At 38.3% G+C, this 17,551-nt stretch overlaps 1 protein-coding gene across 1 annotated transcript; it reads right to left on the bottom strand.

The window, feature by feature from the left end:
• Positions 1-11,333: 11,333 nt before the first annotated feature.
• LOC106740826 (inositol oxygenase) lies at positions 11,334-16,174 on the bottom strand. The gene is made up of 6 exons (XM_014612258.1): positions 16,038-16,174; positions 14,476-14,662; positions 14,007-14,215; positions 13,631-13,767; positions 11,868-12,098; positions 11,334-11,742 (listed from the first exon to the last, which is right to left on the bottom strand). Exons 1-6 carry the CDS (start codon positions 16,053-16,055, stop codon positions 11,634-11,636), a joined length of 891 nt encoding a protein of 296 aa, XP_014467744.1. The 5' UTR covers positions 16,056-16,174; the 3' UTR covers positions 11,334-11,633.
• Positions 16,175-17,551: the final 1,377 nt, after the last annotated feature.

Here is a 17,551-nt window from a genome sequence, read left to right on the forward strand (position 1 = left end):
CGACCAAACATTCGTTTGCCCACATTCAAACAAGAATTTTGTTTGAGTCAACTAAATGTGTTTCTCAACGTGTGAAACACGTTATCGTTGATTGTGTTCCTGTAAGAATGTCCGAGTAAACCTTACATAGTTCGTGCGGGTTGTTAATCATCGGTAAAGTCAGCAGGAAAATCAAGCGTACGAACTATCGATCGGCGCGTGAATAGCTGACGATTCGGGCTTTTACGCGCGTCCTCACCGGGGGTGGAAATTCGCACGTGCGCACATGACGAGCGTGGGTGTCGGCGTTCTCCGCTTATCTCGCGAGCGGCACACGATCGAGCGAAGTAAAAGCATGACCGCGACGGAATCCCTGAATGAAGTCATTTCTCGGAAATCGCCGATCGATTTCGGGGAAACTACGGTCGTACGTGCGAGCTCCTCACCTTTTTTCGCAGAAGACGAGAGCGAGAGAAAGTCTCTCGCGTGATGATCCGTTAATCTCGGGACATTAGCGAGATAACGCGGATAACAGGAGTGTGTCGCGAGAAGCGAAAGGACAATTCGCAGGTACTCGGAATTATCCCCGGCGGCGGTAAAATCTCGCTGAAAAGTTAATCAGCGCGACCAGTGCTCTTTTCCCCGAATTCATTCATCTTGTATTAATTCCGCTTTCGCGGGAGAAAAAGAGAGAGAGAGAGAGAGAGCACAAAATTTATAACAATTCTACGAGATATATTATCCATTATGGATAACAGGCTATGCACGAGGGTGCGCGTGTCTTTCTTCCAGGTAATCGGCAGGCGGCGCGGTTTAAAGCCGGTCTCACACAATTTCAGGCAATAATCGTAAATCAATAGCGCGGTTATGCTCCGATGAAACATTGAGAGGTCTTCAACGAAATATTATCTCAAAATTTCGCGATTGTAGGAGGGAAAGTACATCGTGTAGATAAATTTTTTAATTTCCAAAGAGAAAGAGGAAGGGGGAGAGAGAGAGAGGCTCCCGATAAGACTGGACGAGACACAACAGCCAATCGAAACCTAGTCGTCGTGTGTTCGTTGCGTGCATTCCTGATTCATCGTAATTCAGCTTAATAGGATCTGAGACTCGTCAGCCAGAAAACCCTAACTTTTAGTCTTCGATCTCTTTTAAAGGTAGTTGTTCCGTAATGCCGGATTTTCAGTGACGCATCAAGGGATTTTTCGTAAGTTTATTATTTATTGAAAAAGGACTTTCCTATAACTTTATTTAACTATTTAAATGATAAATAATAAAAATATAATATAATCAAATTTCGAAAAACTTGTTTTTTTCCATTTTTTCTGGATTTTTATTCCTTACTTTCTTTACGAAAAAAATTAATATAAAGAATAAATAAATAAGTAAAAAGTAAAAGTTTGATTAAAAAAAATATAAATTTTTATATAATACTTTTATGTTAATTTTTAATATCACAGTTTTTCATTAAAACCTTAAACATGGTTTAGAAGGAATTAAAAGAAAAGTTAAAAATAAGACATTAACCTCAAGGAACACATATAAAAGGTGTTGTCTTCAGATGCGAATGTTTCAACTTCCGAATGATCAATCATTTTCTAACATTGCAGGCGTATAGATAATATTTCCTTCAATATGGAACTAAAATTTAAAAGAATTTCTTAGAAAATGGTGTTACGGACCAACTAATAACCTTAATCTCAGTTTTGTATTTAAAAGCTTCACGGGGCGCGATATCATCATCATAATTACAATAAATAAATAGATATATAAATAAACACATACAAAAAGGAAAATATTATCGTAGTTAAAAAATGGTAAGAAAACCTCGACAAGAATGACACAGATATCTCGTGTATGCGTTAGGGTGGTGCAACGGCTTCGAGCCGTGGTGAGAGCGGCCTAACGGGGAGACGGTGGTCCGGCGAGCCGGTGCATGCTCGTAAGGAAGACATCAGGAATGCACGACCGGCACCGCCCGTACACGCGTAGTGTACATCTGCGTGTGCGTACGTGCACGCGTGGGGGTTTTCACAAGCTCGGACCGAAAGGTCTCTCTCCTACGCGACACGCAGGGTCGAGGGAAGATTCTCGACCGCAAATATGTCATAACTCACCGGTCTCTGGGGCGTACTTACTCCCGGTGCACCGGTATGCACTATAGCGCGGGATACAGCGCTTCTCAGAAGCAGCGTAGCCGTGGGATGGATACATCAGTCGAGGTGCCAGATAGCACCGTATGTTAAAATAATGAATGGCGACCCGGTAACGTCCGAATGGTGCGAACGCGCGCGCTTCCGCGGAAGCATTAGCTGATGGAAGCCCGAATACGACGTAAGCGCATAATTATGTACGTTTCGGGATATTCGAAATTGAAAGACTGCGCGCAGATTGCAATATTAATACGGCGGAGTGTAAGGTAAAGTGCAGACAATTTTTATATAAATAGACACGAATTATCTACGATCGATAAGTTTGAGCGGTCGAGTTTGAAAGTCAGCAAATGGAAACTGCGCGAAAAACAACATTGTGCTTCCGCGTGTTCGGTGCAACATGAGGAGTTATTATTAAATCAGGGAACTTTACAACAGAAACTAAACCAGTTTTCGAAGGAAATAAATTCTCGAGTTCAGCTCCGCCGGAGCCTTCAAATTAATGAAAGCGAAAGAGGAAAAAATGGGTTGTTACATTTCCATTACGACGGTAATCCTACTGATTCTGTGACGCATTTTACAGCGAAACCTACGGATTCGTGGAACAGGCGGATAATGAGCGTGAAGAGTGATCATGCTCAGATACATAGACAAAGAACAGCCGCCGCGATGTTGCACTGTCATACTTCACTTCCCACATTTCCGCATCCTGATTCCGCGTATCCTTCTCCCTAACTCTTCTAAATTAAAATACATTATTCGCCAGACCGAAAATCCTCCCACACTTTCGTGACGAGCGTCATAAAAAGGTAACGCAGCAGAAGTGGAAAGTCCCGTGCACTTATAATGAAATAATTTTCATCAATGTATAAAGTTTGCTCACATTAATCTTTCTCTCTCTCTTCCCCTCCTTTCTGTACCAAGAAAACGCGTTATGTTCTGCGAAAAAAATATAAAAAATTCTACTTAAAAATGATATTAATATATTGATACAATATGACGCATGTCAGGAAATCGTTAAAATGTATCCCATTGGTTTGGGCACAAGTGCCAAAGTTGCGGTCGGATATCAGTTTCGATCTTCACTTTGTTAACATAGCAGGACACGGACTTCACCTGTCGCGCGTTATCTTCTCATCGTCATTCTACTTCACCGTGCGAAAGGGACCCAGAAACGATTATCTCGAATTCTCCGGAACAGTGGACAAAGACGAGCCGCGGGGTCATGGAGAAAAAGAAGTTCGTTCTTCTGCGAAATATTCTTGGATTATTAAATCGCGGTACCGTTAAGTGTAGAAATTGGAGGCAAATTATTGTAAATTACCCTTGACGACGTAAATTAGTATCAATGTCGCGGACATGGTTTGTAGATTCGCATCTTGTTTTCCCAAATTTGTACTTTTTGGAAGTTTGTTGTTATATATTCTGGGTCCTCTTTTTTCTCAATTACAAATTATATCGAAAGGGCTGTACAAGTTTTGTAAGAAATAACGTTGCGCCTACGTCAATTTTGAAGCATAGCGTAAAATGGCGTTGTTCGGAAGCTACACGATTCACTTTTACGATAAACTTTTAAAACCATCTAATAACTGTAACGACGATATAAATGATTATTTTTACAGTGTCCGTTTATATAATTTCGCGATAATTTTTACAGTGTCCGTTTATATAATTTCCCGATGTATCCGTTGCCCGACCGATCCGACGGCGCGGAGGCTGGCAGATTCCGCGAATTCGATTTGATACCTAATTAATTACAAATTTTCTCCCGTCCTACGAACTTCGTTTCGCCAACTCCGACTTTCCCCGCAATATATATAACCGTGAGTTACACTCGCACGTATCCCCGTTCCCTGAACTCCGTTCTACCGATTTCCGCAAACTGCGATTCCTGCGACGGGACCTCTCGCCGTCCAACATCCGCCATGCTGTACCTCGTTGCGCTTGAGGCGCGACCTTCGGCGAGGGTTGACTATCTGGAGGTCGCGGACACCGCGAGAGAGAGAGAAGGCACGTAGCAGAGGAGGCATCGAGAATCGAGCGAGCGCCGTGTGGGTCTCAGTTACGGAGTCGCGTGGGCGTCCGCATACGTAATTACGTGTGTGTGCGTCCGTGTTCGTTACACCCGCGCGACGTTTCCCAGAAGTCGCGATCGCTTACGAGGTAAAGGTAAGGTTGCATGATTCACGAGCTACGTGACCTACAGCGTTCCCCCGTTCTCTCTTTCTCTCTCTCTCTCTCTCTCTGTCACGGGACATAGACGCGTATACACACATGTACACGCATACGCACGCACACCAAGGCCTGATGGCGATGCGCGCTGCCACAATAACGTCCCGTTAATGTCCAGTAATGCCCCGTAATGTGGCCGCTGACTAAGCCAATTTCGTCGACACGTTGCTGCTGCTGCTGCTTATAGTGGGGGTTCCTGCGTTCTTTCGCGCGCGCGGCCGCCGCCGCCCGTCCCGACTCTCCATCGCGGAATCGCCGCTAATTGGACTTCCAGGTAAGTCACCTGCGTTCGTAGGAGCGCCCGGAGAACAATTCGCCGGGCTTTTTTCTTCATGTCACGATTGGTATCTCCGGCCGCTCGATCAACCCTGGGACAACAGCGGCTTCGGTGAAGAGGACACGGGGACGCTATTGAGCCGCTTGCGGCGTTACATCGTAGCTCTGCGTAACATTGCAAGTATCGACATTACGAGTGTTAAAATGCGCATTATAATTAATGCGATAATCAGTAAAATTATAATGCTTGGCGATGTTAAATATATCTCGCTGCCGGGGTAATTACTTTTCAAGTTTGCCGCGTGGTCCAGCTTCATCCTTCAAGCGCGACGGCGCTATAGATATTGATCTTGACATTTCTAAGTTATACAATTCTGTCAATCTTCTTCGTATTTCAAGATATTCAGCAATAAACAGAGAAAAACATTTCTTTGAATTTAATAAAATTTGTTTAATTGAAGTAAATTTATCTTTTGGGATGAAGCAAACGAATGAATATTTGATTCAACAAACAAGACTGTTTGGTTTCTCAAACAATAAATATCTTTACGTCAAATAACGTACTTCTTTTGTATTTTCACAATGTGTAGCCTCCCATTTACATTTTGCGCAACAGCTTTGTTAATAATTAATATTTTTAATTGAAAACGATTACATTCATCAAAGTGTTATTCAATCGATTCTAGACTCAAAGTTATGAAATATTTATTATTTAGAACGTTATTTCTGAAAATATGGCGACACTGTTTAATGGGTCGAAGAGAACAGATGGTAATGTGGTCTACCGACTATTAAAAACCAAATGATTCCATAATAATATCTACCTGCATTGAGAAAATGAAATTGAGAAAAAGAAATTGAAATTTTGCGAAATAAATATTTCTTGTGAAATTTTCTTCGATATTTTTTGGTTAGAAAAACATTTGATTGTGATAACGGAATATATATTTTTGCGAAATATACCCAAGTTTTCTTATTAATTAATTTATTTACTAAGAATAACATTTTATTTCACCGTATTTAAATAAACGTTTATTTCTATGAAACATTATTTCTGTTAAATAAACCTTGTATTTCACAAATAAATTTTTAAATCTTTTTTTCTCAATGTACAAAAGCTATAATATAACCTTCTCCTCTAATAAAGTAAATACATTCTTTTATATTGAAAACCGAATATTTGTTCTCCAAATAATACTGTTTTTTTTATCAAACGACATCACTCTAGTGAAATAACATTTTCATTCAAACAAAATGATAGTTAATATTACGTCATGTTGCTTATATATTAAACAAATACGTATATTAAATCCAAAGAAACCTTCTTTTCTGTGTATGAGAAAACATGGATATACGCGAAGGAATGGGGCGCGTCGCCCGAGGAATCGCGCGATGGTCTCGGCGGAAGGAAGAGGCGAAGCCACGAGGCGCAGCCGGAAGTTGTGGGGGAGCCCGGGCTGGAGACGTAGGGGAGATGTGCACGGCGAATGCCGGTGGATCACTAAAAATAAAGAAGCCCCTTCCTGCGTACTCCCAGCGGAGTAACGAACCGGCCGGCCGGTCGCGTCGAAGTCTCTTCGTAATAAGAAGCCGCCGTGAGAAACCGCCTGGATACAAACTGGCGTTATACCGTAACGAAGTTTACAACGCGGCAGCAGGTGAAACCGTTTCCGCGCGAGACTCGGGCGCCGAGGATACATTTCGAATTCACCCGGGGAAAGCGGACTGTTGCGAGCAAAATTAATTTCTATCTCGCGGCTCATATTTAACAAGTCCATTACCGCGCTGTTTAATGTCCGCGAGTCCTGCGATACATTCGTCTCCGCGCCTCTGCGATTACGTAGCGTACGTACATATGCTGGCGAGTCCTTAATTAATTCCTTCTCGGAATTCCATTCGATTCCAGCTAATTCAGCGGTAATTAAAGCAAAATTCCATATGGCGCGCTAATAGCCGCGAAACGAAGACTTTATCCCTCCCTCTTCGCGTCGCGGTCTAACGTGTAATGAGCCTAACGGTGAAATTAACGAAATGCGTGTCGTCGCAGAGCGGTACGCGAGAACGTACTTTCCTCTTACACATGATCCGCTCTCGCGAACGTACACGCCTCCACGCATCGGCAGATCGATGTAACCCCGTTTCGGGTTGAGTAACTGCGCGGCCTGCCTTTTACTACACCGCTCGCGTCCCAGATCGGAGGGACCAGCTGGCCCTTTTTCCCTTGGCGGTCTCTCCTCCACGAAAATGCTGCATGCGCGATGCGGGACGCAAGAAAACCGACAATTAGGCTGACCGCGCGCAGGCGGATCGCGATAATCACGGCCGACTCTCCGGTTTAATAAGCCGCGCTACGGCCGAACGAATATACCACGAATAATAATCTCCCTTCCCCCCTCCTCTACGTTAACGAGGCACGTGGTCACGTTAATTAGATAATAACGACCTTTCGGATCGCCGATCGCGCGATCGGATCGCTCCGAGAGCGAGATTATGAGAATTGCGGGCAACGCAGCCGGCGCAGTTGAAATCCGACATCTATGATATTGTGGGATACGAAGGGGATACTTTTACAACGAAATTGTTTTTCCATCCATGTTTTATGATGGATGATTAAGACAAATAAAATTCTCAATTCAGGAAACGCGCGATGCCAGGACCGAGCTGTGTAGCGCCAGCTCTGTGGGTCAAGCCATAAGTTCATGAATATTTATTACGCTCACACACACACACACACAAACATATACACACCGGGAATATTTATCATCTCTCTGACAGAGGTGGAATAAGGAGGTTGCCAGTAAAAGGCGGTAACAAATAATGAATTATGTTTATTATGCGGGAATATGTGCCGTTAATTATAAGAGTGACGTTCTTTTATTTATCGCGCCTGAGAATTCCCGAAAGCGTGCAGGACTCGCGGAGTGCGATAATCGCAAATGTTAGCCAGAGACTTATTTAATTAGAGATTAGTCCGAGATTTTCGAGAGAGAGAGAGAGAGAGCCTCGGCGTTGACATTAAGACAGATAAGATCCCATGTGTTGTGTTGTACACGCGCGTACGTTATATATGTTGCGAGATCGGCGACCGCATAATTGCGAAACAATGAGATTAGAATGCATGTATCGCGTGTACCTTATGTATACGCTTGCTTGTTAAATACAACCGACAATTACCCCGCGCAACCGTTTACAATCGATCAATCCGCTCGTTAACAGGCCCACCGCGTACAGATTACTACGGGAACCCGCAGATTAATTCCCCCTAACTTTTATCGAAAGGATATCGTACGTTAAATATTACTGCATCTATAAGTAATTGTCCATATAGGTCTTCCCCCCTCTCTCTATCATCTTATAGAAATTTATAAGAAAATAATATCCAATGATGCAATAGTGTGAAGAAGTTTCTAAAGATTATAATTACAGTAGCTGATTTATAATTACAATAAGCTTTACTGTAACAATAAGATTCTTTACACTCTTCCTCTCTATTGTGTAATAAACTTACTTTTCCAAGAGAAATTTTTCTGACAGAGGAAAATCCTTTCTGGAATGTAGATTTGAACATAAATTTGCGGATGACGATTAATTATAAATCGGGACAGAATTTTTCAAAGATCTCTGATAGAAAGAAATATATGCAGCTTTCTTAGATATCTACCCAATTACTGTCTAGTATTAATGCATTCTCATTAATTGTAGCAATATTGCTTAGGAAATGGACAAGAAATTTATAGAATTTTATTCAGTGGTACTTTTAAGGCAAAAACTGTCATTTCACGCATGGAGAAAAATATTTTGTTAGCACAGCAAATTGTTAGTTACTATAAGGACGGCAAAAAAATTTATTTGGACAACAAAAAGATATATTTAGACAGCAAAAAGTTTTTGAATTAAGAGTATTAATTGCTATTTGCTGGATATATAGACAGCAAAATAATTTAATTATGCCAACTAAATTTTATCTCTATCACAACAATGATTTTGCTGTAACAGAAAAATTATTCTCTCCGTGTAACAAATCTTTTTATTGTTGCCATAGTAACTAACAATTCGCTGCAAAATTATTTATTTATGTGAACAGCAGGCTTGCCTATTAATCGGTTAAATAGTTTTTTGTCCATTTATTATTTTGTTTTTTTTTTAGTAAATAGGTTCAGATTTTCCTTATCTTTTGTGCGTAACAACTGCAAGAAAAGCATCTTGATTGGAACCCCAAGTAGTTTTACTCCTTAGCTGCTAGATAGAAATTGATAAACTGCCCAGTAACTGTCCAAAAATACATGAAATTTCTCTAGGAATTGAAAATACGTAAAAGACGAATTTTTCCCAAGTATCTTCTTTTGTTCTTTCTTTTTCAATGAGACGGTAATACCGCTCATAGACGTGAGCTCCTGAACCGCCGCTCCTTGAGCTCACATGTAAGTCCGATCCGCGTGCTATTTTTAGCGCTAAACAAGCTTTTACATGTTCTACGTCAATGTCTCTATTTCTTCCGTGTTCGCCTTCGCGGCATTTTGCATACCCGAGCGAGGATATCCGTCGGGATGCGAAACCTGGAAACTTCCAGGCGCAAATACGAAAGTAGATACCGCGAAAATAACGCGAGGCGCAAGACGATACCGTGGACCACGCAGAGGCACGATAAAGAGGTTGCGTCGCGCTATTATGGCAGCACGTAGCTGTCAGGTTTATCGGGGCGCGTACTCGCCGTGTGGAAACACAGTAGATTGTCCGGTTTATTGAAAACTTCCTAGGCACCTCTACACGCGGACGGCCGCATGTGCCAAAAGTTTAACTTCTATCGCATTCACATAATGTGATAGGCGTGACAAGGCGCGGGAAAGCTCGCCGCTCGTCCTGCTGCTAACTATACACCACCCTTGTACCGCGACTTCGCTATATTGCCGACTACCACGCTCCGGATTACGCTCTCACGATCATCGGTATAATAAAAAAAAAAAGGAAGTAAGCTGAAATTCCTGTTCTCTCTTTTTCTTTCTTCGTTATATGCAACGTAACGCATAACCGATAACGATGTATCAAGAATAATAAAAATTACGGTTTCGCTTCTGGCTGCATGATTTTACGCGGGTCTGCCTTTCGAGAACGAATATACACCGATAAAAATGAACGAATCAGTTCTTGGAGAACGAATTCTTCGTTCGAAGTATCGCCTGCCCCGTGTGAGTCAAGCTCCCCTTCGCGCACCGTTTAACGGCCGGATTACTCATCTAATCGGGACAAGCGCGATCTTTATCACACCGTGCAGGGCCTAATCAGTTTTATACGTCTAAAAACTCGTGCGTCAATTTTCGGAACGCTTTATCACTCACGCGTGCGAACGCAGTGCTCCGCGAATCACATGTCAGAATCGCGGAATATACGTATCACGCTCAGAATTCCGCGGAAGAATGCGTTGGCCGTTGCGTTATATCACATATAAGCAGCTCGTGACAGGAATGTCCCTGGCATTCTTATGAATTATGTTTACCAGGAGAGATTTCGTGGAATTTTATATAATGTGTGTGCAATAAGATATTAAATGACATTCAGCTTATTTACACGCATAGCGAATCATTGGCATTTATTAAACAAGTCGCATCGGGTTTACATTACGAGAGAGCTTATCGCCGATCACACAGTTAATGATGTTATTGCAAACGCATACCGTTCTACACTTTCAAAACAGTTTAAAACATCGATTACATCGGTTGATATATGGAAAATAAATTAATGTCAATTTAAGACTCATGTTGTCATATAGAAGCAAGAATATATAATTTCTTATATGAAGATAAAATTTACTTAAGTGAAGAAATTTTCTATTCAGTCACACTAAAAATGTCATATTCTTGTTATTTAATGATAATTTTTATGAATTGAGTGGGCAAAATATTGAATAGATAGAATGATATTTTCAAACTAAGAATAATAACAGCTTGAAGATATCGTTGTTCTTAACCCTATTTTTTCCTTTCAATTCATAAAATTTATTCTCGAATAACAAAAATATGTTATTTTCGAATAACAAAAATGTGTTATTCTCGAATAACAAAAATATGTTATTTTTAGTGGAACTATATTGCAGGAAATAGAGAGAGAAAAGGATGAAGGAGGTGTGGACAGCTTTAAATACTTAGGATTTATATTTAATAGGAATGGGAATTAGAAAGATGTCATCAGAGAGCTAAGTATAGGAAAGGTATAAAGAATGTATATTTTGTAAGGAAGGACAGGATTGTACAGAACATTATATTGAGAAATATCAGGAGTGAAAGGTTGCGTTAACAAGCAACAAAGTAAGAATAAGAAAAAAAGAACTAGAAAAGATATAGAGTGACGAATTAGGTAGAAAAGAGGAAGGTATTAAAGAAAAATTGCAGAAAAAAAAGTAAAAAATAAAGAGAAGGGCAAATATCAAGGAATAAGTGATGTGATAACACGTAGTGAGTTAGATTTAAGTTTTAGGTTTATATAGGAGTAATGATAAAATGCGANATATATGGAAGTGAAAGTTATAGAATTAAGGTGTGAATAAATGAATATGGTAAGTTCAAAGTGTAAGCCAAATCGCCTTCTTGGAATATAAATTGAAATATATATATATATATATAAATATATATATTGGAATTATATATAAAATTTCTTCACATATAAACAAGTTTTATCTTTACGTAAAATTATACATTCTTGCTTATATGATATGAACTTTGAATCGATACTAATTTTTTTCCGTGTAACTGCACATCGGCAACAAAATGTTCAAATTATATTGAAATGAAATGCTAAAATCTCATTGAAATATATTATGTAAACTAGAAAAAATCATCTACACACACACACACAGTTCTTCGAGAATCGAAATTCTTCAAAAATCGTTACGTATTTGCGTTCAGCGATATAAAACAAGCTCATATAACAACAATAACAATAGTCAATAATCGTCACTTGGATATAATTTAGGGATACGTGACCGACAGTTCTCTTCCGTTACCATTCGATCACTCCGGGTATATATTTGTCAATCAGTTTCTCGTAATAAGGCCATAGTTGCTCGATGTCAGGCATGGCGTCGCTCTTAGTATACAGATCGTACTTGCTGCAAAATGAGATTCATAATGTCAGATTAATATCCTAATGGACCACTCTCTCTCTCTCTCTCTCTCTCTCTCTATCTCTCTTACTGTAGCTGTGCTTAAATGCAACATAATACTCAACGCTTACTTGAATTCCACCACCCACTTCAATATCTTCATATCCTCGGGAGTGCAGAAATACATATAGTCGCCGCCGGCGTGCCAAGGGTAAAACGAGTGGAAGCGAATCATCGCCAGAGCCTGCTTCGGCAACTTACTCTTGTTGTGCTCTAGTATGCGGTACAAATATTCATCGTGGCCCCACGACATCATCAGATTGGATATCCCGCACTTGGGCTTGTAGATACCGTACTTCGTGCTACAACAGAGATATCGCTGCCATCAACAAAGACAATTTCACATTATCCTGTTCGTCATCTAGATCTTCAAAGGAACGTGACATCGTCGTACGGGAAAGAATCATTTAGAAGGACGGTAAATTTTGTGTTGTGGCGAATAAATAAATTTACAGAGTGTTTTTAACAATTCATATAAACATTTTTCTCTATAAAATAATATCAAAAAACAACAGTCAATAGCTAAAACATTGAACAGTATTTAAAGTATTTAAATATATTACCCATTACTGTAGTATTTTCAGTGGCGCATCAAGGGGACCACTCATAAATTTAGTATTTATCAAGCAAAATTACGTTCCTATGCATTTATTTTGCTATTTAAATAATAAATGTTAACTTCAAACGAAGTTGAAGTAAACGTATGCACACGATATTACAAGTGCAAAAATATTATTTTTTATTTTTCTCGTTAATACTATTTTCTATGCATTGATTGATCCAATAGAAATATACAGATAATAGAAAAAGGTATATTAAATGTTTAAATATGTGCATATCTACATGTATTTCGAATATTATTTTAAATTATAAACTTTACTATATTAAAAAAAAAAAGTGGCTAATAATTCTGAAATTTTGATCATTCTGACCATTCTGAAAAATTATGTATAATGTCTGCATATATGTTAATTTATTTATCTTTATATATTAGTCTTTAATACCATAGTAATTTTTCATTAAAATTTAATTTTTAGTTTAGAAGATATTAAAAATATAAATAAAAAATATAAATTAAAAATATAAATTAAAAATATAAATTAAAAATAACACGCTAATCTCTTAAGGAACAGACATAAAAAGTGTTAATTTTAGTAACAAATATATCATTTCTCGAGTTAACTAATCTTTTTCTGATTGCACGAGTGGTTAGATAATATTATCCAATGTACCCAAGCAGCACCTTTAGTTTCATATACGTTCTTCGAACGTGTGTAATACGATTATGAAACGCTACATACGTTTAAAAAACGTATATAAAATTAACATGTGCTATCTGGGGTATACATAGTGCATGTTTCATCAAATTCTTATTAAACTCATTTTACCTTGCAACCTCCTTAAAGTGAAATAACTTTTGATTCAGGCTCTGAATTATCACCAAACTTTTGGTGTCACTTTTAAATGCAAGTCGACTTGTAATTTTTCTATAACTTTCCCATTATTTTGAGACACGGATGATACATCTTTAAGAAACACCCAATATATATTTATTTATTTACTACGACCTTAAAGCTGCATAAAAGAGCTACATAAAATCTGCTGTCCCTTCAAATTATTTTTCTCCATACGATCGTTGTCTCACGTTTGAAACATTCTCAGATATACGGAGCGTCTCGCAGTAGCTCCCGGAGTTTAGACTTTCGGCGAAGATCTCTTACGGGATTTCAGCTTGGTTATCACAGGTTTTCCTCGCCAGCGCGTGTTCCTATGTTTAGAGTTCCTAAGTTTACTTTCTCGTGCACATAGAGCGTGCGGAAAAAGTGCGACATACTTGTAGCGCGAGTCCTTGCCGTCGGGATTGTCGTCGAAGCTCGTCTCCCTGTATACGATGGAATCACCCCAGGCGCAACCGACTGGGAACGTGTCACCCACTACCGCCCATTGAGGTTCTCCGTAGAATGCCATTATCTGCCACACGGTCAACTGGTTATCCAATTATATCGCACTAGTGTAAGTGCAACCGACGACGAACGACGGTCCTCCTTGCTGCGGAATTTCGCTCTTACAAGCGAAAGATTCCGCTTGTAGACTCGACGTCCAAAGCGGATTCACACGGATATTATACGAATTGTCGTTAAACAAAAACTTTGTTCGTCGAAGGGGAAGGGGGAGCGAAATATATACCGTTAGTTACACGAAACATTTACCTTGCCGAGATCATGAATTAAGCCGGTGAGATGGAACCAATCCAAGTCCGGATGTTCCTTTCTGATGGACTCTGCGGTTTGAAACGCGTGGACAATGTTGGGCATATCTATATCCGGATCACTCTCGTCCACCAAGTCGTTTAATTTGATCAGGGCGTCCTTCACCGACATCTTGAACTTGTTGAACTGGAGCCAATCCTTCATGCGAGCTGCAAGAACATTAATTAGTCAGATTCTCGAAAAGCTTTAATTCTTCAACAGCAGATCCTCAGATTGAGACGACGCATCTTCCCAATTATTCTGTGTGTGATAAATAATTAGGAAACAATGATCTTACAGAGACATTCTCTCTTCCACGAATTCGGAACCACATTTATTTTTCGTTAACATTCTTTCACTTCATTCCAACATTTTCGCTGTGAAGGTGAATCGATAAAATAATGTAATATATGTTTCTATTGTTATTTACATTGTACGAACTCGACGGTTTGATTGGTATGCATTCTCTTGTAGGTTTTGCGGACACGTTCCTTGATGGGATCGTCAGAATTCTCGGTGTAATTTCGAAAATCACTTTGTAATTTCCCTGCATACACCGGCTCGGGCCGAAGCTTCTCCGACGGATCCAGCAGCATGGTGTGATCAGCACTCTGTGTCTGTATGAAAGGAATACTTAATCAATCATCTTGATTCATCTTAGGTATTTACACAGAGAAAAAGGTTTCTTTGGATTTATTATACGTGTTTATTTGATTTCGGTTTGTTTAATATAAACAACATAATTTAATATCAAATATCATTCCGTTTCATTAAAAATGTTGTTTCACTGGAGAAATATTCTTTAATAAAAAAAACAGCTAACTTCAAGTTGTACATGTTACTACAGTTAACAAAAAAAAATTGACAAATGGACATAGGTCACTTTCAAAATAAATGGCTCATATGATGTTACTTTTTTTCATACTTAATTGCTTGTGACAACCTTTATAATATTTGGGTTAAAATATAAAAGAAACATATTATTTAACGTAAAAATATTTATTATTTGAAAAGAGCCAGAAAAACTTTTTTGTTGAATCAAAAATTCGTTTGTTTGCTGTATTTCAAAAAAACAAATTTGTTTCAATTAGAAAAAATTGTCTTTAATTAAAAAAATATGTTTCAATTAAAAAAATATTCTTAAATCTAAAGAAATCTTTTCTCTCTGTGTATTTGTATCCATTTCTTCCTGTATAAATCGTTGCGCGTCATACGATCACGCCTATTTCATATCTTATCTCACGTAATTTATGACGAATTTTCTTTACGCCTACGAAAATTTATGTGTAAATTTATTTGTTTTTAACAATTAATGTACACATTAGTGCAATAAATTACACGTTGCGTGCATGCACATATCGTGCAATATAAAATATATATAAAATTACGTATTGTGGTACGTTCGCATTCGCGAATTCCCCTGACATGATTATCACGTGATGTGCGACGAGTTGTCGCGAAGAAAAATCGGTAGAAATTTTATCTTATACGTCAGCGCACTATCTAATACGCACACTGGATGTTGAAAAAGGGATACGGATATTGTATATACATCTATGAAAATTCTCCGTGACACTACCAGGTATAGACATCAGTTTGTGATGTGAATGAAACTATCGAAATAGCATTGATATCGACTGCAAGTATTATGTAATGATTTTATAATCTTCATTTTCGGGCGTAAACATTGGCCTGAAAATGCGGTATATGTGTGGCATACGTCACTGAAATTTTTCCAGAACGTATTACCACAGAACGTATTACGAATTGTACGAATAATTCGGAAAATCGTAATCTCTTGTGACCGGCAGATAAAAGTTTGCCACCTACCAAAATTTTCCTTGTTTGTATATTCAATTGTGAAGCTGTTTTTGAAATATGTCGTTTTTAATCAGAGACAACCAATTTTTGGAGAAATCGCTTTTTTAGAATCGAAATTTTCGATCTGGCAGGTCTCACTGCGAAATCCCGGATTCAGATTACGATACTCACGATCATCTTAGCGGACATCTGATGGCTGTTTATCGGTTACTGGTGAACATGCAAACGCAGACTGACTTGTCCTGTGTGCAACCGAGTTAACTTATAAGTCGGAGACGATTCACCTTTGATCCCTGCCTCGTTCGAGTGTGGTCACATAGACGATATCAAATTTTACGCTAGTGGATGTCACCATCACTGTTCCACACAGTTCTAAACTACCGTGAGCAACGATATCGTCTGCGAACAACCGCAATTATCGCGGATTTTCATCTGATACCAAGCTCCGTTGCTTTTGTAATGATTTACGGAAATGACTATTAAATCTTAAAATTATATCCTGTAAATTAGTGTTAGTACATAGTGCGTCGAATACGTAAAAGAGACTGGCCGACAGTATATATTCTGACGTTATCTGCTTTCTGTTAAGATATCGCAGGTAGCAAACTAAGAATTTACAATACTTTTCCGACTTTTCAGTATAGGCAAATTCTACAAGGTGAAAGCGTCTCATTAAACGAGTCTTGGATAAAGAAGTGGCGTCGTGTTTAAAAAATATAATTATCGCGATAATGCGGAAATTAGACTGGGACCGGCATAGGAGGATAATATCACTTATCATCAGTTATGAATGACGTCTTTATATGACGAAAGAAATTGCGACGCACTCTTCTATGAACGCTTTGAAAAAAAAGAACTCACGATCTGCAGGATTTTCTTGTTTCAGCAATTTGATCTCAATGAAGGTCTTGTTCGCTCTCCCAAAACGACGTTCGCTTATAGATTACGAAAAACAACCGATCCAATTCGTAAGTCACAAAAAGGTTGCAACAGTTCTTCTTTAATAAATTTAAAAACGCATTTCAATATTCCAACCTCCGGTAGGAAAATTTGTTTTTAGTCATCCTTAAGAGATTCATTTTCTTATTGGGTATACGAGATTCGCTGCGAAACTCGTCGAAAAAGAAGTGTTCCCAAGCAGAACGAATTAAAATGATGTCAAAATGACTTTCAAGGATCAATTTTGATATCATGGCAAAAAACTGATAAAATTATAACATTTTGGAATTTACAGATTTCATTCACTCCAAATAAATTGTTCAATATATTTAAATTATATATATTAGTATCCTATAAGTGCGTAATATTTCTATAGAATATTATATGAATATTATTCAATATTAAAATAATATTCTTATAATATTCTAAGAATGTTATGTAATATTTTTTAATATTATAGGAATGTATTAATGTTATATCCACTTCACACAATGCAATTAATGTGTAAAAATATTCTTGGCATATTATAAAAATGTTTTTAAAATATTAAAAAAAATAATAATAATATAGAAACATATATAAATAAAATATATACATATACATGCATACATATGTATATATGTATATATATATATATATATATATATGTGTGTGTGTGTGTATACTTTTCTTAGTATATAACTTATTTTTACACAAGTCTTTCGATTTTATTTATATAATAAAACAATTGGTATTGCAATACATTT

Source organism: Dinoponera quadriceps, unplaced genomic scaffold (genome assembly GCF_001313825.1).
Source record: "Dinoponera quadriceps isolate SergipeBrazil2010 unplaced genomic scaffold, ASM131382v1 scaffold591, whole genome shotgun sequence".
NCBI lineage: Eukaryota > Metazoa > Arthropoda > Insecta > Hymenoptera > Formicidae > Dinoponera > Dinoponera quadriceps.